General features: G+C 42.8%; 1 protein-coding gene across 1 annotated transcript in view; it reads right to left on the bottom strand.

The window, feature by feature from the left end:
* ERICH6B (glutamate rich 6B) overlaps positions 1–25,238 on the bottom strand; it is a 52,936-nt gene that overhangs the window by 12,782 nt on the left and 14,916 nt on the right. Inside the window, exons 4-9 of the mRNA XM_032294352.1 lie at positions 23,903–23,965; positions 21,961–22,215; positions 20,709–20,839; positions 15,699–15,835; positions 11,070–11,131; positions 8,853–9,010 (exon numbers count right to left, since the gene is read on the bottom strand). Coding sequence (XP_032150243.1) covers positions 8,853–9,010; positions 11,070–11,131; positions 15,699–15,835; positions 20,709–20,839; positions 21,961–22,215; positions 23,903–23,965 — 806 coding nt within the window. The remainder of the gene's footprint in view (positions 1–8,852; positions 9,011–11,069; positions 11,132–15,698; positions 15,836–20,708; positions 20,840–21,960; positions 22,216–23,902; positions 23,966–25,238) is intronic.

Below are 25,238 nucleotides of genomic sequence, written 5' to 3'. Positions count from 1 at the left end.
ATTTGTAGCACAATATTATTGGGAATTTTTATTGAAAGTTCATCCATCAGGACTTCTCTATCGTGGTTGGGCATGGAGTCCTGTCTGGCTGCTGAATGATATTCCTGAAATCTCATGGATGTTCTTTGCGTTATTTATAAATATTTCTGTAAGCAATGTTCTGAGCAGGTGGTCTCTTCAGGTTTTACTTCTCTTGTGAAGTCTCTAACTCAGTTAAAAAAGCAGCGTTCTGTAAATTTCTTATAGTTACAAGGCATTCTGTAAAGTGTTTTATCTGATCAGATTCTGGTATTTGTGCAGCCATATTCTTTTGGTATGTTTATTAGTCACCGTTTTGGACACGTGAGTTTCCTTTCTGTTCTGGAAAAGTAGTTGTCCAATCTTTGCTTGAAGGTCTCCAGTGAGACCCGATTTCTTAGTTAAGTGCTGACTTTCACTTCTGACACCGGTATGAAGCTGGGGACCACAGTGCCAGTGGCCTCTAGGGGTGGAAGGTTGGGTTACGGTGAGTGCTGTGGTCACTGGATAGGCTCGAATTATTATTGTAAGAAGCTGACTAATTCTTTGTGCAAAGAAAGCTTCTAGCAGAATGCAAAATTTAAGGTGATAAGAGACAGAGATGCAGCTCTGTTTGAGAGAAAGCTATCTGTTGGCTTCCACCTAGACATCAGGTAGAAAGCACTCCTCAAGAAGACAATGATGACATAACCAACGTACAGCGGCTATGTCCTTATGCCCAGCACTGCACTAAATAATTTCACAGTATGCTGGCCTTACAAAATATGCATTATCATTTATTCCTGTTTAAGAGAGGCTGACTTACACAAAGTTATCTAGTGAGAAGAGAGCTCAGGCTTCAGATTTATCCGTGATGCTGCCTCTAACCATTTAGCTCCCAGCCACCTGGGACATTTGGTCTACAAAGCACTGGTTTTTTCTTTAAACCTAAAAGCCCTTTACACGTTTTTCTTTCTTTAATTGACAAATAAAAATTGTATATATTTATGTTGTACAACATGATGCTTTGATATATGTATACATTGTGATTGGCTAAATCAAGCTATTTAACATATGCATTACCTCACATAGTTGTTTTCTTATGGTGAGAAAACTTAAAATCTACCCTCTTCACAAATTTCAGGTATATTGTTATTAGCTTTAGTCCCCGTGGTGTACAGTAGATCTCTTAAACTTATTCCTCCTGTCTGGTGGAAATTTTGCATCCTTTGATCAATACCTCCCCATTTCCCTACTCCTCAGACTCTGGCCACTCTCTGTTTCTATGAGTTTGACTTCTTTTTTTCTTTCTTTCTTTTTTTTTTTCCCCTTGAGATGGAGTTTCACTCTTGTTGCCCAGGCTGGAGTGCAATGGTGCGATCTTGTCTCACTGCAACCTCCGCCTCCCAGTTTTAAGCTATTCTCCTGCCTCAGCCTCCTGAGTAGCTGGGATTACAGGCACGCTCCACCACACCAGGCTAATTTTGTATTTTTATTAGAGACGAAGTTTCTCCATGTTGGTCAGGCTGTTCTTGGAACTCCTGATCTCAGGTGATCCACCCACCTTGGCCTCCCAACATGTGGGATTATAGACATGAGCCACCACACCCAGCCCAAGTTTGGTGTTTTTAGGTTCCACACATGAGTGATGTCATATAGTATTTGACTTTCTGTGCCTGGCTTATTTCACTTAGCATAATCCCTTCCAGGTTCATCTATGTTGTCACAAATGATAGGATTTCCTCCTTTGTTAAGGTTGAATAGTATTCCATTGTGTATATAGACCACATTTTCTTTTTTCATCCATCCTTCAATGGACACTTGGTTTAAAAAGTGCTCTGGCACTCACAGTTGATTTGCCTTGGTGATCCATTGGAAACGTCCAGATGTTTTTCATGGGTAGAGGGTATTTGTCACTTAGGTCTTATTTTCAAAAGCTACCCAAAAGCCAGAATTTCTTGAGATGCTTTCTGCTTGTCGAATTCATTTGTCATGTAATGAAATTTTTCTGATGATAAGGACCCTATGGGCAAAGCACAGTCTCTTACACAGAGCTGGAGCTGGCGCATGTTCTCTCAATGGGAAATAGATAACAAAGGGCATGTCTGAGAGCCTGAAGCTCATGAGCATTTGCTTGGGGACAGAATATGAGGCAAGAGCTTAAAGTGCAGAGTGAAGATACTACGTCTCTGGCCTTTCCTGCAGTCTTGCTAGAGGAAATACAATGTCTCAAAGGCGGGACCCCCAGCTGCGCCAGAGCTGTTCTGCGAGCTCGCCGTGGCTGCTGCGAGGTCCGGGGTCCTGGGCTGGAGAAGTTGGATTCAGCCTGAACACCAGCACGCACAAAAGGTGCTACTGCACCCAGCATACAGCTCGGGATTTATTGCCTGTTTGTAAAACAAACAAAACCAAATGTGCCACTCCCTGCCATCCCTCATGGGTGCTTGGTGCAGCCCAACATGAATGGTAGGTGAGAAAGGATCCTCTGCTTAGAGACCTTGGTGAGACTCTCCCTCTTGGCTGCAGGGAGGACATTTTCGGTGTTAGTGGGGAGGGTGTGCCGTGGAGGGTGGATGGTGTCAGAGCTGGTGAAGATCTGAGGCAGGGTAGGGTTTGGAGTGTGGAAGAATGTGGAGTTATATAGCCTAATCAAAGCAATAAGCCAAGTAAGCTTTCTTCTATTTAGTAGGAGAAGTGAGGCCAGGGATAGGAGGAAGCTGAAGACTTTGTATGACAGCTTCCAGCACCCTTACCATTGTCTGCCACAACCTGGAGAGCCCCCGTCTTCATCCATAGGAGTTCTGACTGGTCCCACAGACTTCCCTTTTCAATGCAGGACAAAGAGCTGAAGGAATACTGAACCCCGCATTCCTTGTCTGGAGGCCAGAAGGGTCCACATCTTGGTTAACCATGTTGGCTTCCTATTTTCTTCCACTTTTGCCACCATTGAGGCCACAATCATGATGTAAAGATGTCCTATTGCTTTTCCTCTTAGTGCAAGGTGTTCCATTTCCCCCCGACACACAGCAGGAGTACATTTCCCAGCCCTTCTGCCGCTAGCTGCAGCCATGGGACCCAATCTGGTCAATGGAATTTAAGCTTGGTCCTTGGCTTCTCTTCTTGTCCATACAACTGGACTTAGACAGCTCCAAGATGGTGGAGACCTATGATGAAAGGACCCAGATCCCTGAGATGCACGTTGAAAGGGAGCCACTCAAAAGAGCTACAAGGCTTAAAATAGACATGACATGAGAAAGAAATACACATCTGTTCATTAAGCCACTTGGCTTTGGGAAGCATTTGCTTCAGAAGCTGATGAGCATTGTCCAGATGAATACAGCTTTGTGTCCTTGAGGCAGTGGTTCTACCTGACTTGGTCACCCAAGCTAATTTCCTATTTCTTTCCCACTTGCCTGTGGCTGTCCTTGAAGCAAAGGCCTCAGGCCTTTGCACTTGTTGGTTCTATCTAGAACTCCTGGTTCTCCTTTCCCCAGGAGTCTCCATGGCTCATGTCCTCATTTCATACATGCCTAGGCTTAAATGGAACTCGTCCCAACTGGCCTTCCCTGATTACTCTATAGGCATGATAGCAACTCCTCTCGGCCCAACTGGAGAGCCTCCTCTGCTGTTGCTTCCTTATGGCTCCTAACAGTAGCCGACATAGCACCAAATAGTACTTCGATGTATTGACTCTCTCCTCAGCCAGAACAGATAAGCTCCCTGGGAGCGGGGGCTGTGTCTCATTTGCCTCTGTATCTCTAGCACCTGGAAGAGTGCCTAGGACATAGTATGTTCTCTCCTATACGCCAACAGCAACCAAGCTGAGAATCAAATCAGGATCTCAACTCCTTTTACAATAGCTGCAAAATAATAATAATAATAATAATAAAAACACTTAGGAATATACCTAACCAAGGAGGTGAAAGATCTCTATAAGGAAAACTACAAAACACTGCTGAAAGAAATCATAGACAACACAAACAAGTGGAAACACATCCCATGTTCATGGATGGTTAGAATCAATATAATCAATATTGTGAAAATGACCACACTGCCAAAAGCAATGTACAAATTCAATGCAATTCCCATCAAAATACCACCATCATTCTTCACAGAACTTAAAAAAAAAAAAAAAAGTCCTAAAATTTATATGGAGCTTATAGATCTAAAATTTATATTTACTGAAGACATGAAGTCTATCACATCTTTTAAATTCCCACCTTAATTTAAATGAGGGATTGCTATTTTTGCAATTGTGAATTGTGTTGCTATAAATATGTGTGTGCAAGTATCTTTTTTGTATAATGACTTCTTTTTCTCTGGGTAGCTACATGGTATTGAGGCTGCTGGATCAAATGGTAGTTCTACTTTTAATTCTTTAAGAAATTTCCACACTGTTTTCCATAGTGGTTTTACTAGTTTACATTCCCGCCAGCAGTGTAGAAGTGTTCCCTGTTCACTGCATCCATGCCAAAATCTATTATTTTTTTATTGTGGCTATTCTTGCAGGAGTAAGGTGGTATGTCATTGTGGTTTTGATTTGCATTCCCTTGATCATTAGCGATGTTGAGCATTTTTTCACGTTTGTTGGTCATTTACATTTCTTTTGAGAATTGTCTATTCATTTCCTTAGCACAGTTTTTGATGGGATTGTTTTTTTTTTTTTGATAATTTGCTTGAGTTTGTTGTAGATTCTGGATATTAGTCCTTTGTCAGATGTATAGATTGTGAAGATTTTCTCCCACTCTGTGGGTTGTCTGTTTACTCTGCTGACTGTTCCTTTTCCCATGCAAAAGCTCTTTAGTTTAATTAAGTCCCAACTATGCATCTCTGTTTTTATTGCATTTGCTTTTGGGTTTTTGGTCATAAAATCCTTGCATAAGCCAATGCCTAGAAGGGTTTTTCCTAGGTTATCTTCTAGAATTTTTATAGTTTCAGGTCTTAGATTTAAGTCCTTGAATTATCTCGAGTTTATCTTTGTATAAGGTAAGAGATTTTCATTCTCCTAAGTGTGGCTTGCCAATTATCCCAGCACCATTTGTTGAATAGGATGTTCTTTCTCCACTTTATGTTTTTGTTTGCTTTGTCAAAGGTCAGTCAGCTATAAGTATTTGGGTTTATTTCTGGGTTCTCTATTCTGTTCCATTGGTCTATGTGCCTATTTTTATACCAGTACCATGATGTTTTGGTAATTATGGGCTTATAGTGTAGTTTGAAATCAGGTAATGTGATGCCTCCAGATTTGTTCTTTTTGCTTAGTCTTGCTTTGGCTATGTCGGCTCTTTTTTTTGATTCCATATAAATTTTAGGATTTTTTTTTTTTTCAGTTCTGTGAAGAATGATGGTGGTATTTTGATGGGAATTGCATTGAATTTGTAGATTGCTTTTGGCAGTGTGGTCATTTTCACAATATTGATTATATTGATTCTAACCATCCATGAACATGGGATGTGTTTCCACTTGTTTGTGTTGTTTATGATTTCTTTCAGCAGTGTTTTGTAGTTTTCCTTACAGAGATCTTTCACCTCCTTGGTTAGGTATATTCCTAAGTGTTTTATTATTATTATTATTATTATTATTATTTTGTAGCTATTGTAAAAGGAGTTGAGATCTTGATTTGATTCTCAGCTTGGTTGCCGTTGGTGTATAAGAGAGCTACTAATTTGTGTACATTAATTTTGTATCTGGAAACTTTGCTGAATTATTTTTATCAGTTCTAGAGGCTTTCTGGAGGAGTCTTTAGGGTTTTCTAGGCATGAAATCATATCATCAGCAAACAGTGACAGTTTGACTTCCTCTTTACCAATTTGGATGCCCGTTATTTCTTCTCTTGTCTGATTGCTTTGGCTAGGACTTCTAGTACTATGTTGAAGAGGAGTAGTAAGAGTGAGCATCCTTGTCTTCTTCCAGTTCTCAGAGAATACTTTCAACTTTTTCCCATTGAGTATTATGTTGGCTGTGGGTTTGTCATAGATGGCTTTTATTACATTGAGGTATGTCCCTCATATGCTGATTTTGCTGAGAGTTTTAATTATAAAGGGATTCTGGATTTTGTTGAGTGCTTTTTCTGTGTCTATTGAGATGATCATGTCATTTTTGTCTACTGAGATGATCGTGTGATTTTTCTGTGTCTATTGAGATGATGTATCACATAAACAAATTAAAATCTCTGGCATGAAACCCACTTGATCATGGTGGATTATCTTTTTGATATGTTGTTGGATTTGGTTAGTTAGTATTTCGTTAAGGATTTTTACATCTATATTCACCAGGGACATTGGTCTGTGGTTTTCTCTTTTGGAATGTACTTGCCTGGTTTTGGTAGTAGGGTGATATTGGCTTCACAGAATGATTTCACGAGGATTCCTTCTTTCTCTGTCTGTGGAATAGTGTCAATAGGATTGGTACCAATTTTTCTTCAAATGTCTGGTAGAATTCAGCTGTGACTCTGTCTGGTCCTGGATTTTCTTTTGTTGGTAATTTTTATGATTACCATTTCAATATTGCTGCATGTTGTTGGTAGGTTCAGGGTATCTTAATTCTTCTTGATTTAAGCTAGGAGGGTTGTATATTCCAGGAATTTGTCTGTATCCTCAGGTTTTCTAGTTTATGCACATAAAGGTGTTCATAGTAGCCGTGAATGATCTTCTGTATTTCTGTGGTGTCAGTGGTAATATTTCCTGTTTTGTTTCTAACTGAATTTATTTGGATTTTCTCTCTTCTTTCCTTGGTTAACCTTGCATATGGTCTATTAATTTAATTTATCTTTTCAAAGAACCAACTTTTTGTTCATTTATCATTTGTATTTTTGTTTCAATTTCATTTAGTTCTGCTCCGATCTTGGGTATTTCCTTTCTTCTACTTGGTTTGAGTTTGGTTTGTTCTTGTTTCTCTTCTCTAGTTTCTTGAGGTGTGACCTTAGGTTGTCTATTTGTGTTCTTTCAGCCTTTGTGATGTAGGCATTTAGGGCTACAAACTTTCCTCTTAGCCACTTTTGCTGTATCCCAGAGGTTTTGATAGATTGTGTCACTATTGTCATTCAGTTTGAAAATTTTTTAAATTTCCATCTTGATTTCATTGTTGACCCAATGATCATTCAGGAGCAGGTTATTTAATTTCCATGTATTTGCATGACTTTGAGTATTCCTTTTGGAGTTGATTTCCAGTTTTATTCCACTGTGGTCTGAGAGAGTGCTTGATATAATTCTGATTTTCTTAAATTTATTGAGACTTGTTTTGTGGCCTATCATATGGTCTATCTTGGAGAAAGTTCTATGTGCTGATGAATAGAAAGTATATTCTGTAATTGTTGGGTAGAAGGTTCTGTAAATATCTGTTAAGTCCATTTGTTCCAAGGTGTAGTTTAAACCCATTGTTTTTTATTGACTTTTTGTCTTGATGACCTGTCTAGTGCTGTCAGTGAAATATTGAAGTCCCCCACTGTATCTCATTTCTTCGGTCTGGCAGTAATTGTTTTATAAATTTGGGAGCTCCACTGTTAGGTGCATATATATTTAGGATTGTAATATTTTCCTGTTGGACAAGGCCTTTTATTATTATATTATGTCCTTCTTTGCCTTTTTAACTGCTACTGCTTTAAAGTTTGTTTTGTCTGATATAAGGATTGCTACTCCCGCTTGCTTTTGGAGTTCATTTGGATGGAATAAATGACTTTAATATTTTGAGACTAGTTTTCATTCAGATCTTTGTATAATAGTATCAGTCTTTATAAATACTCCAAGTGATTGATTTTCTTATAGGCTTCATTTGTTTTAGAGCAGGTAATGGAAAAATTGAGTGGAAAGTAGTTTCCACTATGCAATATAGTAGTTTCCACTTTCCGACATGCAATATTGTAGCTTCTACTTTCCAATATGCATAGCCTCCTAACCATCAACGCCCCCCACCCCAGAGTGGTACATTTGTTATAATTGAGGAACCTACACTGACACACCATTATCACCCACAGCCCAGAGTTTATATTAGGGTTCTCTCTTGATGTTGCATATTCTGTGGATTTGGACAAATGTACAATGACATGTATCCACCATTGTGGAATCATACGGAAGAGTTTAATTGCCCTAAAAATCCCATGTTTCACCTTTTCATCCTTTCTTGCCCCCATCCCCTAGCAACCACTTACCTTTTTACTGTCTCCATAGCTTTGTGTTTTCCAGAATGTCATACAGTAGCTATTGTAATATGTAACCTTTTCAGATTGGTTTCTTTCACTTGGTAATATGTGTTTAAGTTTCCTCCATGTCTTTTCATGGCTTAATAGCTCATTTCTTTTTAGTACTGAATAATATTTAATTGTGTGAATGTACCACAGCTTATTTATCCATTCACTGTGTGACTGATTTTTGATATGGATTCTAATTTGTTAGGGGGATGGATCTCTATATGTCTTTTTATTTTTAGATGCAAGGTCTTGCTATGTTGCCTGGGCTAGAGTACAGTGACAATTTATAGGCGTGATCATAACACACTGTAGCCTCAAACTCCTGGGCTCAAGTGATACCTCCATCTCAGTCTCCTAAGCAGCTGGGACTACAGATACATGCCACAGTGTCTGTCTGGGGCCTATGTAATATACATTTCCTTTATTCCACTCTCAAACCCATCCAGTTGCCTAATACAGACATGCAGGCAGAAGAATCTCAATAAATCCTAGTAAAATCCTCATCAGTCTGCCAACAACCCACACACTCAGGTGTACCTCTCATATCTTGGATGCATTTTTGCATTCACATTGTATATTATTCCTTACCGCTCTCTGATGGTATGTGCACATCTCACTGGAGCCAAAAAAAGTCCTGTGCAAAGTAAAAACACCAAGGCACTGCCCCTCTTACCACTGTCTTCTTCTGTATCCATTCCTTATCTCGTTCTAATTTCTTCCTACGACGAACAACACGGTGAGGCTTTTGGATTTTTTCTGTCTTAGGCTTCTCAAATGTTGGTTGGGTCGATAAAGTAAATGTGAAAGTGGTCATCTCTCCTGACTTTAGAGCTGCTATTCAATCCAATGATTGCATTGAGTAAGATTTTGGTGGAAAAGAGAAAGGAAACTTAGATCTGTCTCTCTCAAGATGCCAGAGGGAGTTTGAGGGTTTGGGAGATCTGCCATTTTTCCCCAGTAGGAAGGCTGTCGGGTAGTGGAAAGATTAAGGCCTTTGAAGAGAGGTATGTGGGAGCTGACATTCCAGCTCGTTCCATTTGGTTACACATTCACTCAACATGTACTTATCAAGTGCCTAGTGTGTACCAGCCCAGTGCTAGATGCCTGATATGACAGTGAAGGTCAACCTGTGCAGATGAGGGGGCATGCATGGGTGACATAGTGCTATGCCAACTACAACATAATGAGAGGAGCACTTACCCACTGAATGGTGTGGCTGTTAATTGAAAAGACAGGCTAAAGTCAGGGAGTCATCAAAAAAAGGAAACACCCTATAAACATGTTATTGTAACTTGAAACAGAAGTGTCTATTAACATGTCATTTCAAAGGTAAGACAAGATGAAGATCTGATGACTGGGCTCTGTGATCATTTGTGCTCAAATCACACCAGTAATTGATTGACTGACTGAGACAGAATCTTGCTCTGTCACTCAGGCTGAATTGCAGTGGCATGATCTTGGCTCACTGCAACCTCTGTCTTCTGGGTTCAAGTAATTCTTGTTCCTCAGCTGGGGTTACATGCATGTGCCACCACACCTGGCTAATGTAGAGATGAGGTTTTGCCATGTTGGCCAGGCTAGTCTTGAACTCCTGGCCTCAAAGGATTATCCTATCTTAGCTTCCCAAAGTGTTGGGATTATGGGCATGAGCCACCACACCTGGCTAAGAGTGTGTGTGTGTGTGTGTGTGTGTGTAGGTGTGTGTGTTAAAGCTTGCAACTTCATTTTTGTTTCATAGCAAAAGTTTCTTTTTATATTCATTTTGTCCATTTTTACAACAATTGAATTTTGGAACTAGTAAGGACAACTGGAAAAACAAGCCTAGTGCCTTTTGATAAGTGTTTAACACAACAGCGGGAGCCGAGTGGCTGGAGCCATGGTGAGGGGCTTCCAGATGTGGTATCAGCCAACACGCTCTTGGTGGGAGTGAGGAGCCCCAGCTCACTACCTAAGGGGGAGGTCAGTTAGGAGAGTGGTGTGTGTGCCATCATTGAGACCAACACAGCCTGCCGTGAGAGCTCATGCGAGGGAACTTAACCAGGCTTTGATGCTGAGACTTCCAGTGGAAGATAAGTCTCTAGCATGTGATGGAGGAGTCCCAGCATAAGTGCTGTGTGGTTGGAGGCTGGAGTGGGGATGGGTTAATGGTGACACAGGGTTCAGGAGACGCAGGCAGGGCCTGCAACAGCTATTCCTTAAGAGTTAGGTCAGAGGCATGAATTGGTACTGGGGGTAAGAGTACTTTCTTGAGAAGGAATTGAGCTAAGACAAGGCTCAGCAAGAAAAAGTACTGTGATTGGTTAGCTATGTCTCCCATGAATATTGCTGTCATTTTCAGGTTGGGTCCAGTCACCTGAAAGATATTGCATATTGTAGTTATAAATTTTTAAGTGAAGGCAGCTTAGTCCCTTCATTGAATTCTTCCATGATTAGCTCCATGAAGCTGGCAACCTCCATGATTTGCAAATCTTAACAGCTGGACACAAATGCCTTTAGTCTCATGGTAAAGGAGCTATTTCTTTCCCAATTTTTACATTAATATTCCTTTCCTGGAGTACCCCACTCCTCCAAATCTGTGTTAGATCCCTTACCATGGGGTCCCACAGTGTCCTCTTCCCACAGTCCATGTCACCGAAATGCCAGGTGACTCACTCTGTGTTTGGATCCCCCACCTGCCCCTGCCATCAAGAGAGAAACTCACTGGGGCCCTGGACTGTGTCTGTCATGCTCGGTATTTCATCCCTGGCAGCCAGGACCAAATTAGCCCTGTAGGCACTGAAGTGAGTGAATGAGCCCTTCTGTCTTCTCTACAGTACATGCAGAAGGAGAGAGGTGGTGGACACGGACAGGAGAGCTGGCAATGGGTGGAAAATTGTGGAGTGGTGCCTACCTTCACGTCTCCTCTTAATCCATAAGATTGTTTCCTTGAACTTTTCATAATTTCTCTTCAACCTAAAAGTAAAGTGGATCATCTTTAAAAGCCAAGACTAAGTTCATGCATACATGCCATCACACAATGCAGATGGTACTGGGACCTGCCGGGTTTCTTATGCAGGTAGAAATGGGACCAATGGTATCTGTTTTATTCAACGCCCACGAGTAAAGGGTTGGTTCCTGATATCCACTCAATGCTTCCCTCGTGGTCTAACTGACCCACAACCTGGGCACGTGGCCAAACCCTAAACCCTTTGAAATGAATTAAACAAGGATAATCTTGGGGACAGTTTACAGGGCAGGGAGGTCCAAATGCAAGTATGGCCCTATGAGAACTCAGGCAGCTGGATTTGATTTTCTGTGGCTTGTCTATATTCCAGTGAGGCCTATGCCTGGAAATAGCTTGGAAAACCAGCCTCGCCTTTGAACTGGACAGAACCACCTGAAACCCCTTTGCATTTAATAGGACATTTTCAAATAGCCTTACTCAAAAGGACTTATCATAAAAGCCACACAAGTCACAGCTCTTCAACGTGATCAAGCCCTTTTCTCCCTCTCATGTCAACACACAGGGCGAGTCATCCTGGCCTTTCAATGGAGTGGACTGTTTTCCTTCCAAATAAGGGTGCTCTCCAGGGCAACTGTGTTTTCTAGTTCTCAGATCAGAGCCCCTTTGAAGGGGAATGTGCCAGAAAGAGTGAGCTTCCCAGGCTTAATTGGATCTGAAAAGAAGACCTTTGCCATTGCAGATTTTAACTCCTTAGATCAGATTCCTTGAAGAGGGCATACTGGTTTAGCCCAGAGTAACTCCAGGAAACAAACAACCTTTGCTGGAAAGGGCTGCACTATGTTATGTAGCACAGAGCAATGGTCCCCTTATTCATACCCTAGAAGCAATAGAGAAATTTGAGAATGAGTCCATGGTCCATTTGTACCAAATGTTATTCATTTTATATGCAAGGCGTTTTAATGGAATTGAAGTGGTTACTTAGCCTACTGGCACCTGTCAAAATATAAGGGCCCAGGAATGGGTGGAGTGGGGGCCTATTCCTTTAGGCTCAGAGCAGGAAACCAAACACAGACATGAGTTAAACTCCAGTGACGGTATCTAGCCGAGGCACCCAAGGCCCTTTTGGGAAGACTGACTGTTCCTTTCTTAGTTTTTGGCCCACCTTTGCAAGTGAGTGAAATTCCCATCAGCTGGCTCTTCAATACCAGAGGCTGGGGTACACACTACTGTATCCCTAGAGCCTAGATTAGCACATAGTACATGCACAGGAAATATCTGTTGAATGCAATCAGGTTATAATCAGCCTTTGATACAGGTGTAAATGGGAAGAGAGGGAGGAAAATGGCACAGAGGCAGTGGAATAACGCATGGAGGTGTTGTTTGGTGTTTTTGCTCATCTGAAAGCTTGAGAGTTCTTTGTGTCTTGCCTTCCCCTTTCCTAAGAAGCCCTGAGGGTCTTATGCCCCATGCCTCTATTGAGTCCACAGTAGAAGTTGCTAGTAGTCAATCTCTTCCTGATTTTTGTGAACACCTGAACTTGCCCACGTGATTATGTAGGGCACCTTGTTCCCCACAGCCTGTACCTGGTGCCACTGCTGGAGATTCTGTGACAGACCCATGGTGACCCAAAGACATACCTGGCTCTCCAGGTTTCTGACAATGGATAAAGGAAAGGCCAGGCTTCCATGCTGAGAGCATGTCTACACCACAGCCTGGGTATATGATATGGTTTGGCTGTGTCCCTACCCAAATTTTATCTTGAATTCCCATATGTGGTGAGAAGGACCTGGTGGGAGGTAACTGAATCATGTGGGCAAGTCTTTCCCATGCTGTCCTCTTGATAGTGAAAAAGTCTCAAGAGATCTGAATGTTATTATAAGGGGGAGTTTCCCTGTATAAGCTCTCTTTTCTTGTCTGCCGCCATGTGAGATGTGCCTTTCACCTTCTGCCATTATTCTGAGGCCTCCCCAGCCATGTGGAACTGTAAGTCCATTAAATATCTTTCTCTTGTAAATTGCCCAATCTTGGATATGTCTTTATCAGCAGTGTGCAAATGGACTAATACAGTGAATTGGTACCTGTAGAGTGGTGCACTGCTTAAAGACAGCTGAAAACGTGGAAGTGACTTTGGAACTAGGTAACAGGTAGGTGTTGGAACAGTTTGGAGGTCTTAGAAGAAGATAGGAAAATGTGGGAAAGTTTGGAACTTCCTAGAGACTTGTTGAATGGCTTTGTCCAAAATGTTGATAGCAATATGGACAAAAAAGTCCAGGCTGAGGTGGCCTCAAGTGGAGATGAGGAACTTTTTGGGAACTGGAGCAAAGGTGACTCTTGTTATGTTTTAGCAAAGAGACTGGCAGCATTTTGCCCATGCCCTAGAGATTTGTGAAACTTTGAACTTGAGGGAGATGATTTAGGGTAGCTGGCGGAAGAAGTTTCTAAGCAGCAAAGTATCAAGAGATGACTTGAGTGCTGTTGAAGGCATTCAGTTTTCTAAGGGAAGCAGAGCATAAAAACCAGAAAATTTGCAGCCTGACAATGCAATAGAAAGGAAAATTCCATTTTCTGAAGAGAAATTCAAGCCAGCTACAGAAATTTGCATACATAATGAGGAGCCAAATGTTAATCCCCAAGACAATGGGGGAAATGTCTCCAGGGCATGTCAGACGTCTTCACAGAGACCCCTCCCATCACAGGCCCACAGGCCTAGGAATAAAAATGAACGGTTTCCTGGGCCAGGCCCAGGGTCCCTGTGCTGTGTGCAGCCTAAAGACTTGGTGCCTTGCATCCTAGCTGCTCTAGCCATGGCTGAAAGGGGCCAACATAGAGCTTGGGCCATGGCTTCTGTGGGAGAAAACCCCAGGCCTTGGCCGCTTCCACATGGTGTTGAGCATGTGAGTGCACAGAAGTCAAGAATAGGGGCTTGGGAACCTCTGCCTAGATTTCAGAGGTTGTATGGGAATGCCTGGATGCCTAGGCAGAAGTTTGCTGTAGAGGCAGGGCCCTCATGGAGAATCTCTGCTAAGGCAGTGTGGAAGGGAAATGTGGGGTGGGAGCCCCCACACAGAGTCCCTACTGGGGCACCGCCTAGTGGAGCTGTGAGAAGGGGGCCATCATCCTCCAGACCCCAGAACAGTAGATCCACTGACAGCTTGCACTGTGCATTTGGAAGAGCCTCAGGCACTCAATGCCAACCCGTGAAAGCAGTTGGGATGGAGGCTGTACCCTGCAAAGCCACAGGGGCAGAGCTGCCCAAGACCAGGGGAACCCACCTCTTTTATTAGTGTGATCTGGGTATGAGACATGAAGTCAAAGGAGATCATTTTGGAACTTTAAGGCTTAATGACTGCCCTATTAGATTTTAGACTTGCATGGGGCCTGTAGCCCCTTCATTTTGGTCAATTTTTGCCAGTTGGAATAGCTGTATTTATCCAATGGCTGTATCCCCATTGTAATTAGGAAATAATTAACTTGCTTTTGATTTTACAGGTTCATAGGCAGAAGGGACTTGCCTTGTCTCAGATGACACTTTGGACTGTGAACTTTTGGGTTAATGCTGAAATGAGTTAAGACTTTGGGGGACTGTTGGGAAGGCATGATTGGTTTTGAAATGTGAGTACATGAGATTGAGGGGGGTCGGTGGCAGGATGATATGGTTTGGCTGTGTCCCCACCCAAATCTCGTCTTGCATCCCCACGTGTTGAATTACCCCATAGGAGATGATTGAATCACAGGGGCAGGTCTTTCCCATGCTCTTCTCATAATAGTGAGTAAGTCTCATGAAATCTGATGGTTATTATAAGAGGGAGTTTCCCTGCACAAGCTCTCTTCTCTCGTCTGCTGCAATGTAAGATGTGCCTTTCACTTTCTGCCATGATTGTGAGTTCTCCTCAGTCACATGGATCTTTAAGTCCATTAAATCTTTTTCTTTTGTAAATTTCCCAGTCTCAGGTCCTTACCAGCAGTGTGAAAATGGACTAATACAGTATACAAATGGCATTCTGGAACATTTTGTGACCTGGGGCCTTGCCAGCTAGAAAGATCTGGTGCCAGCGATACAGGTCTACAATAACCTTACAGGGGCCCTGGCCATGACCCCAGATCAGTGAAGCTCAAGGCTCTCCCTCCTTTAGGATGCATGGAAAAGCATTAGCTCACCTAGCATGAAGCCGGGGAATTTCATAGGAAGATGTCCCAGGTCTTGACTCCCCAATGTCTTCTTAAATGCCAGGGGTCTGAACTTTGCTCCCTAGACTTTTGTGCAAGTTCATGGTCCCTGCAAGACATTTTCTTGCCCTGGATTTCCAGCCTCTGCCACCATCTGCCTTGATCCTATCCTGCAGCTCCCATGCTTGCAGGGTCCTTGCTCTTGAGTTCTGATTTTGGTCTGGCAGCTGGATAATTCTGCCCATCTTACCTTTTCCCTGTGCTTGGCCTGTGCCTGCTCCTTGACTGAGGGAACCTGCTTGGCCCTGACTTTGCTCTTTTTGTTGGTTGCTCAATTTATACTCCCTGCTGCCACCTCTGGAATACCCAAATCCACTGACAAACCACTCAGCCTCGCCAGTTACTTACATAACTACCAGTTTCCATCTGTTTTCACTTTCCAGTAGCTTAGTTAGGGGAATGTCAAAATCCTCTTCCAGTTCATTGCGATCAGCCATTTCTTTGACTATTGCTTTAAACACTGCCTGATAGGAGCTGTTCAAAAACTGCAAAAGGACCAAAGGATGAAATATTCAGAAAATGGAAATTAATGATTTATTAATCATTTTTCTGACTCCCAAAGGTACTGTGTGACACTTCAACATATTATTCAAAAAACACAAAAATGGGAAGAAGGGGGCAGAGGGAGGGACAGCATCAGGAAGAAAAGCTAATAGATGCTGGGCTTAATACCTAGGTGATGGGATGATCTGTGCAGCAAACCACCATGGCACACGTTTACCTATATAACCTGCACATCCTACACATGTACCCCTGAATTTAAAAGTTGAAGACAGAAAACGGGAACCATAGAATGGGTAGCAAGAATTCCTTTAAAGAGTATTTCCATGATCATCACACCCTCTTCTTGTTCCTCTGTTTCCTTAAGAATTTTTTAAAACATCAGTATGCCAAAAGATCTTTGGGGGAACATATAATTATCTTCTTTTTCCAAACATGGAGAGATGGCTCTGGAATGTAAAAATGCTTCCATGCTTTAAGACCATAACAGGGTTTCCTCATTCTACAAATGGCCAAGCTCCCAGTGGTGGTTGATTTATTCAGTGTGAAGACCGAGTCTTCAGGAAAGTGGCATAGTACCTTGTGCATGACTGTATTGGGCAGTTCTGCTTTAAAGATTCTTCCAGAGTAATGACATTACAAGCTGCCTTTTTTTTTTTTTTTTTTTTTGTTTGGGAGATGGAGTTTCACTCTGTCACCCAGGCTGGAGTGCAGTGGCATGATCTAGGCTCACTGAAACCTCCACCTCCCAGGTTCAAGTGATTCTTATGCCTCAACCTCTTGAGTAGCTGGGTTTATAGGCATGTGCCACCATGCCCAGCTAAGTTTTGTATTTTTAGTAGAGACGGGATTTTACCATGTTGGCCAGGCTGGTCTTGAACTCCTGGCCTCAAGTGATGCACCTGCCTCAGCCTCCCAAAGTGCTGGGACTACAGGTGGGTGCCACAGCACTGTCCACAAGCTGCCTTTTTATTTGGCCACTTTGATCATTCTATCCCATATCTGTGCTGCTGACCAGGACTGACCCATAGGTGTGTCTTCACTGGAGTTTCTGTTGTGGATCCCTTTTGATGGAAAGTGAAGCTGGCTTCTTGGAGAGGACAGCCAGGGATTGGTCATGTTTCCTGTTCTTTGCTCACCAACAGTTGAGATTGCTGTTGTTGTTCAACGTGTGATCATGGAGAATATACCATTAACTCACTAGCCTCTTACAGGCAAGTGAAAGACCAACATATCCAAAGATGCACATGAGCTGGGACAGATACAAGGATATGACTTATAGCTGGCCGGAGTTTCTAGGTTGGGGGGAAAGCTGGGGTGCTTTAGGTCCGGTTTGCCTGACTCCTAGCCTCTGAGCCCTGTCTCTCTCTATTTCTCGAGTCTGTGCTTCTGGACAGGTTGAGGAGAAGGACTTTGCTGCCCACATTCCTGCCTCTAAATTCCTCATTGTTGACAATCCCTCCTTTGGGATGAAGTGACTTTCTGTTTGCCTCGGCCAGCCATCTATCCCTATTCTGTCTGCATTTTATGTTCTGTTCTCCAGAAAATACAGTGTCTGTTGTGGTCTGCTGGATGGCCAACCACCTGGGTAGGCCTAGTTGAGGTTATGTAGACTGTGCCACCCCAGTCTATGAAGCCAACATATATATGACATCTTATGGGGTTTATTCCATTTGCTTGTCCAGCCTACAGAGTGGAACTACCCCCATCATTGTGGAAGGTGTATTGGGCACCTCAGTTATGAGGTCTTCCATGCCTGGAGACTTTTCCTGGGTTAATATCTGGTTCTTGCAACCCAAAGAATTTTCACAGCAAGGTTTGTGATGCATGAGTGTATCATTGAAATAAAAAATGAAGGCTGGGCATGACAGCTTATAGCCATAATCCCAGCACTTTGGGAGGCCACGGCAGGTGGGTCAGTTGAGCCCGACTCTGCCGACAGCTTGATTTCGTATTTCGAGTCTTCAGAACTATGAGACAGTAAATTTTGTTGTTCAAGCCACTCAAAGGTGGCACTTTGTTAACAACAGACTTTAGCAAACTAATATAGATTCCAAATCAAAATCTTTAGCCAACAGCTTTCTCCCAGGACCTAGATTGTATATTTTGGTTTTCAATTGAGCTTTATCTAAATATCTTATGGGAACTTAATACTCAGTGTGTACCAAATAGAACTTTCTGCATCACCCTACAAATGTAGCCTTCTTCTCCTCTTCAGCTTCCCAGCCTATAGAGTATAAATCTACACCAACTCATAGCGGCTGTTCTGGGCACTGCCCCGCACTGCCAGGCTTTCCCATTTATTCATCTGTACTGCTACATATTACCAGTCTTCCTGCCCTCAGCCTCTTCCCTCCAATTTATTATCTGCAAAGCCACCAGGGTGACCTTTAAAAATGCAAATTTGCTCCTGTCCGTGGAGAAAGAACTCAGTTTTGGTGGGGGCTTTGGGTAGATCCCCTATGCCATATTCTTTCCCCCAAATAAATTCCACATAGTGTTAAAGAGATCCCTTGGGGAGCTGAAAGAAAACAATGAATGAATTACAAAAATTCTCTTGAGGAGTGAAAAGACCTCTCTACACATGAAACAATACTCAGTAAGCAGAAAAGGAAATCTTGCTACATGAGACTACCTGCACATAAAAAATGATCACATCATGGAAAATACCAAGAAGAAGTTTGGAAAACAAAATGCAAACTGGAAAAAAATTTACATGTATGCCAGAAAAAGAATTAAGGTCTTTCATATATTAAAAGCCCTTACAAATCAGAAAGAAAGAGAAATAAGCAACATGGGAGAAGAGAAGACAACACCAACTGGCCAGTCACGGAGAGACACAAATGACCAATAATTGTGAAAATGCCCAGCACGTTTCATAATGGAGGAGATGCAGAAACCAACATGAGATGCTATTTTCACCCTATCAGATGGGCCAGAATTATGACTCTTGGTGGTTGAGGATATGATGGAGGCATTCTCAAGCCCTCTAGGTGGGAATAGGAAAATGGTACAACTTATGGGAGGTGCTGGGGGGTGGAATTTGTCAATGTTTTTTAAGTTAAAGATGAAGGTAGCTCTGGGCCCAGCATCAACTGCTAGGAATTTATTCTTTAGATTCATTTGCATTTGTATGTAATAGTATACATACAATTCATTGCACTGAAAATAAATATATATATATGATACATATATATCATATATATATAAATATATATATAAAATATATATATCATATATAAATATATATATAATAATATATTTAAAATTTATATATATATATATATATAATATATATATATATAATACCCAAGCTTTCCAAAATATGTTATTAAGGGAAAAGTAAGTTATAGAACAGAATGTACATCATGATTCCATTTGCGGATATGCACATGTTTTAAAAGACATATATATGTGTATATGCGTTAACATTTCCAGGATACATAAATAGCAGTTATTTCACTAACGTACGAAAGTAGAGGCTTGAAACATTTATTTCATAGCCTTCTTTACTACTACAATATTTTAAAATGGTGTGCACATGGTAGCTTCCTAATGTAAAAGCTAGATAGTTTAGGTTGTTTGAATCAAAATACTTGAAAAAATTAAAAACAAGTCTGATAGTGTCACATTCTTGCCTAAAATCCTTCAGTAGCAAAGCCCTGAAATGGCAAGGTGCTTGTGATGACACCTCCCTTACTCAGCCCACCTGTCCCAAGGAAAACTCTGGAACGCTCCCAAACCTGCCATGTCCTTCCAGAACCTACATGGAGGATGTGACTGTCACCTGAGAATGCAGTGCCACCTGATATAGCAAAACATCAACGGACAGGAGCCTTGAAGTTTTCTGAATAATTTATGTCTAATTAAAACAAACCCTTTAGGTTTCAGCTCTAGTTGAAAAATTTTTCCAAAATGCCCAATTTTACTTTCCTGCCTTTGTAAATCCAAAGCAGTAAATCTAAATTTGTCATTTTTTCCTCCCTTCATTGTAGTATTTTAGTATTCAAAAAGTAAATCTTAGTAATACAGTGCTGTGTAGAGACAAGTATAGAATTTAGGGCTAAATATGAACTGAGACGAGACAATTTCTCAATTAAAAACATTAAAAAATGAAATATCTAGTTTTTTCGCCTTTTCTTTTATAAATTTAGGAAAATATATCTGCTTAATTTTGGGTTCCAGAGACACAAGATTGCACTCTTACGATTGTAGCCAGTATGTACAATGTGAGCAGTCAAGGACAGGATGAACAATAATGCTTCCCCCCGACTTAGCATGGGGTGTAAGCCCTACAGGTAAATTGATGCAGGAAATTCGAGCCACTAGGCTGCCCCTGCAGGCAAAACATTCGTGTGGCATATTTACAAAATCATAACAAAAATTTTGTTTTAAAGACAAGAAAACATCCGGTGGATGTAAGGCTTATCAAAACCATCATGACTCCCTAGCTCCTCTCTGGTGATTGGGAACAGCTGGGGAGAGTGCCCTGTTGAATGTCCAGGTCTGGCTGTGTGTCCCTCTGCAGGGTGGTGGTTGTCACAGGCCGGTGAAGATGGGAGAGAAACACCACAATTTGTTGTGTCTACCTGGAGTAGAGAGGTTAGCGTCTGGCGTTGTCTGCCTTGCCAGGTTGCCCCACCTCCATAGAGGGAGGAGGCTTTCCTTGGGGCTTTTCTGTCTGTATGTGTTGGAGTTTCTGGGTTGCTGTCTTCTCTAACACCCAGTCTGGGGTATATGAGGCAAAAAGAAAACCCAGGTCCTCAGATCCCAAGCCCTCAGCCATCCTGCCTGGGCTAGGGCCACCCTGCTCCAACATTTGGAGGAAGGAGGGTCTCAGGTTTTTATCCAACTTACATTTTCATCTAAGTCCTCCACTTCTAGCTTGTCAATGGACTTATCTGATATACCATCCCAAAAGTCCTCCGTAGAAGCATACTCCATGACTTTCAATTTTGGAAGGCGTGTCGAAAGGAAGGGCATGTGGAAAGAAAATCAAAAGTATAAAAAATTAAAAAAAAATAGAAATAGATTGACAGTATTTAGCCTTGCCCTTCCAAAAAAAATGCAAACATCATCAATGAGATGTTAAATAGGTTAATCATAGGACCTAAAATTCAGCTTGGGGGTAACTAATAGGAATAAGAGGGTTCGTTTCAGTGGCTGACTTAAGAAGGCGAGTGTGTGTTCCTGGTGGCTGGTGAGGGTCAGTCTGACAAAGTGGTCTTTGAATGAGTACCAGGTGAAGTAAGGGAGTGTGCAGGCAGAAGGCCATGGATGAGCATTCCCATGTATTCCGGCAGAGGACTAGGAGGTGCAAAGTCCCTGTGGTTAGTGTGGGAGGGGCACGCTTGACGCACAGCAGGGGGAACTGTATGATATGCCCGCAGTAGAGCAGACATGAAGTTGCACAGCCTGAGGGGAGGTCAGAGAGGAGTCGGGGGTGACTGGGGGAGGGAGGAATAGGTGAGCAGGTGGTGGGCTAGGGCCAGCTTTCAAAGGACCTTGTAGGTCATGGGAAGGACTTTAGATTTTCTTCTGAGGGAGACTTATTCCGAGTGTGATTTTCACTTGGAAATTTCAAGAAACATATCTGTCTTCCACCAGGCTTGTCAAAATTTGCCAATTTCTAGAATTGCATATGATTCATAAGTACTAATCGGAGCATAAGAGATGAATCCCCAAGCCAGTGAGCTGGATGGAGAATGTCTTCCAGAGACAGTGAATGTCCCTGTTTCCAAAGGTCAGCCGCAGTCTGGTGGCTCTCCGGGCCAGGAGAGTGGCTTAGAGCCTCTGGGGAGTCTGGGTGCAAACTGAATTGTGGAATTGATCAGTACAACTTGGTTCTCTCCCATATACCTGGGAAGGTGTGGATTCTGAGAGAAGAGCTCAGAGGAAGTGGCTCTGGAGTGATAATTGGGCTCCCTGGAAAAAGATGGTGGACAATTGTCTCAGCTTCTGGATGACACCAGCCCTTCCCAGCTGGCCCCTCTGGAGAGCCTGGGAACCCTACCACGCTGACCCTGGACTGACATCCTGTTTGATTTTGTGTCCTTATTATGCCTTTGGGGACAGAGATGAGATGTTCTTTGTAATCTCTACACATTACTTTTGTTCTTCTTCCCAATTTTGCCTCCGTAGCAAAAACTCTGACTCATTCGGGCTCCTCCTGGGATGGAGAATTTTACTGAGCTGGGGCTGCCTTTACCCACACAGGCCTGGGGCCTCTCTGCTTTCAAACCTTCTTCTGCTGCCTTGGCGTGTGCCTGACAGACTTGCCATGATGTGGTGGGCCCCATGCTTCTAGAATTCCCTGGCAATTCTTTTTCATCACTTCCCACAGGTGCCCACAATGCCACTGCCACTGGGGTACCCACAACAGGGCAAAGGCAAGGGCATGCTCAGCTTGATTCTAAAAACACTATGTGTTCCCAAACTGTCTGCTGTGGAAATGACCAAGGAGGTTTTAAAAAACCATTCAGGAAAACCTAGCAAGAATCCTTGGAAATTCAAGCAAGCACTGGGGAAGCTCCTTGTGGGTGTCATTAGAGAGGAGAAATGAATGAATGGTAGAAAAGGGGCCTGGGAGACCAAGGAGAAGGCTGTCGTGTAAGATGCTCTGAGCCTGCCTCAAATGTGCCTGCCCGGGATGGAGAAGAGGACGGCTGTGCCCCCTGGTAGCTCAGCAACTCCCCATCCCTTGCATTTGCCATATTTCAGTAGTCTGTTTTTTGAATAATACATAGTTAATTTGAGGTGGTAAAAAAAGGAGGTGTTTATCTTGGGAAGAAGGTGAACTTGGCAGCACTGAATACTCAACAAGGGTGCCCAGGAACATTCAATTCAACATAGTAATTAAGCTTATTAACATTGCTGGGCACTGTCAACATGTCAGGTGTAAATAAGCGGTATCATAGCTGTAACTGGGGCTGAATGAGAAGGAAAAGCCTTATTTCTAATTAACTTTCCCTTTGGGGACATCTGTCAACCTCTACCTCTGTTCTAGTGAGATCATTATCTTCTCCTGAAGTCACTCCACTGGAGGATGGGAAGGGCCAGGGGGGAGTGTCAGGCCAAGTTCGAGTGGCGGCCCTGTCATCCGGAACCTGGGCCACTTCCAGCATGTCCCCCTTGCACCCCAGCTCCTTATATGTGCAATGGGACAATAAGACACAACTTGAGGGTGGCTCAGAGGGGCTAATGCAGGTGCTGATGTAGGTCAACGCCAGCACACTCCGTTCCCCAGGTGAAGCATGTCTTCCCTGGTCTGGTTAAGAACAAATCTTAATTATCCCTATTCAAGTGCCTCTCTTCTAACATTTTTCTTTTTTATTTAAAAAAAAAATTTAAGGACAGGGTCTCTCTCGGTAGCCCAGGCTGAATTGCAGTGTTGTGCTCATGGCTTACTGTGACCGGGAATGCCTAGGCTCAAGTGATCTTCCCACCTCAGTCTCCTGAGTAGCTGGGACTACAGGCACACACCACCATGCCTGATTAATTTTTTAAATTTTTTGTAAAGATGAGGTCTTGCTATATTGCTCAGGCTAGTCTCAAACTCTTGGCCTCAAGTGATTCTCCCTTTGTGGCCTCCCAAAGTGCTTGGATTATAGGCATGAGCCACTGCACCCAGCCTCTTAGTATTTTTCTTGACAGAGCCATCATTCTTGAATTTGGGATAAATGAGCTGTGTGTACTTGACCTGAGGGCATATCCATATATACAGTAAGGATATAGTAAATGTCATTGCATTAACTAAGTATGGGTAACACTATTATCTTCCCTCCTAATTGCAGTGATAAATATTGTTTCCTCTCCTTTCAGAACGCTACAGTGCTTTACCCTCTGGCTCAGTGTCTTACCTGAGCCTGGAGCCTAGACATTAAATTCCAGAAATAATGCCTTGGTCATTGGCCTCCATTAACCCTGCTCCATTCTAAAACGGCCAACAGCACGCTCTCCTTGGCTGGAGGCAGGCTAATTCTGTACTTCTTACCTTCTCCAGGATGGACGACTCACTTCTACACATCATTTAAAATCATCATAAACTTTACCTTTCAAAGCAGGCTTCTTGGTGGTTTCTTGCTCTGTTGTTGATTTTGATTTTAAAGATTTTACTGTTAAAAGGCAGAAGAGAGTGGCCATTAGTGACAGAAACATTACATTTTCCAGTGGGTTCAGACTGGGAATTTGGGGTCTCAGGTTCTTTCTTGGCACCCAAGGCTGGTCAACAGTCGGGGGGGGGGGATCTGAGGCCTGACAGGCACAGCCAGCACATATAGATGCCCCCCTGCACCCCACCCCCTTTGGCCTTGGTAAATCACTCTAGGATTGCAATAAATTAGAGGTCAGAAAATGTAACCTTGTTGTGGCCTTCTCCTCTGGTTACCATAAGGCTAGTTTGGGTCCTCAGGATAGATGGAAGGGCTGAGGCAAGGTGGGAGGAAGATTTTAGAGGTACCCCTCCTGCGATGGGAACCATAGAGCCAAGTGGCTCCAAGGCCATGTAGACACACCATGCATGTACCTGTCACTGTACTAGTAGCATGTCTGTTCGTTGCCAAGAAGTGTGTAATGGGGACTGTCTAGAGTAAATCTGCTGAGATTTGCAGTGGGAAGCTATTGTGTGTGTGTGTGTGTGTGTGTGTGTGTGTGTGTGTGTGTGTATGTATATATATATATTTAGGACTTTTGTAAGTTCTTGATTGCCCTTGTTTTCTGTCTTTGGAACTTTATGATCCGTGTTCGTTTCTGCCTCTTTTACTTCCTGGTGTTTGTCTTCCTACTCCTAAATACTAAACCCATGTGCACATGTGTGTGTACACACACACACAGACATACACACATACATGCTCTACATTCCATTCTTTTTTTTTGTTTGAGGCAGAGTCTTACTCTGTTGCCCAGGCTGGAGTGCAGTAGTGCAATCTCAGCTCACTGCAACCTCCACATCCCAGGTTCAAGTCATTCTCCCCCTTAGCCTCTCAAGTAGCTGGGACTACAAGTGTGCGCCACCATGCCCAGCTAAGTTTTGTATTTTTAGTAGAGATGGGGTTTTGACATGTTGGCCAGGCTGGTCTCGAACTCCTGATCTCAGGTGATCTGCCCACCTCGGCCTCTCAAAGTGCTGGGATTATAGGTGTGAGCCACTGTGTCTGGCCCATTCCATTCTTAATAGTGGGGACTAATAGGCCCATGATGAAAAAGCCAAGTAAACTGCTCCGTTAGCTTATGGGAGTGTCCTAAACTCAAGATGGACAGGATACAAAACCAAAACTTGTGTGTGGCCTGCGGCATTGAGAGGACTTTGAACACTTGCCATATCAGTGCTTATTAGTCCTTCAGCAAGAGGCTGGCACTTCTACAGACAAGAAGCTCTCCAATTTCAAG

Source organism: Sapajus apella, unplaced genomic scaffold (genome assembly GCF_009761245.1).
Source record: "Sapajus apella isolate SASKATOON/1434 unplaced genomic scaffold, GSC_monkey_1.0 scaffold32, whole genome shotgun sequence".
Lineage (NCBI taxonomy): Eukaryota > Metazoa > Chordata > Mammalia > Primates > Cebidae > Sapajus > Sapajus apella.
This window is presented reverse-complemented; position numbering and strand designations above follow the sequence as displayed.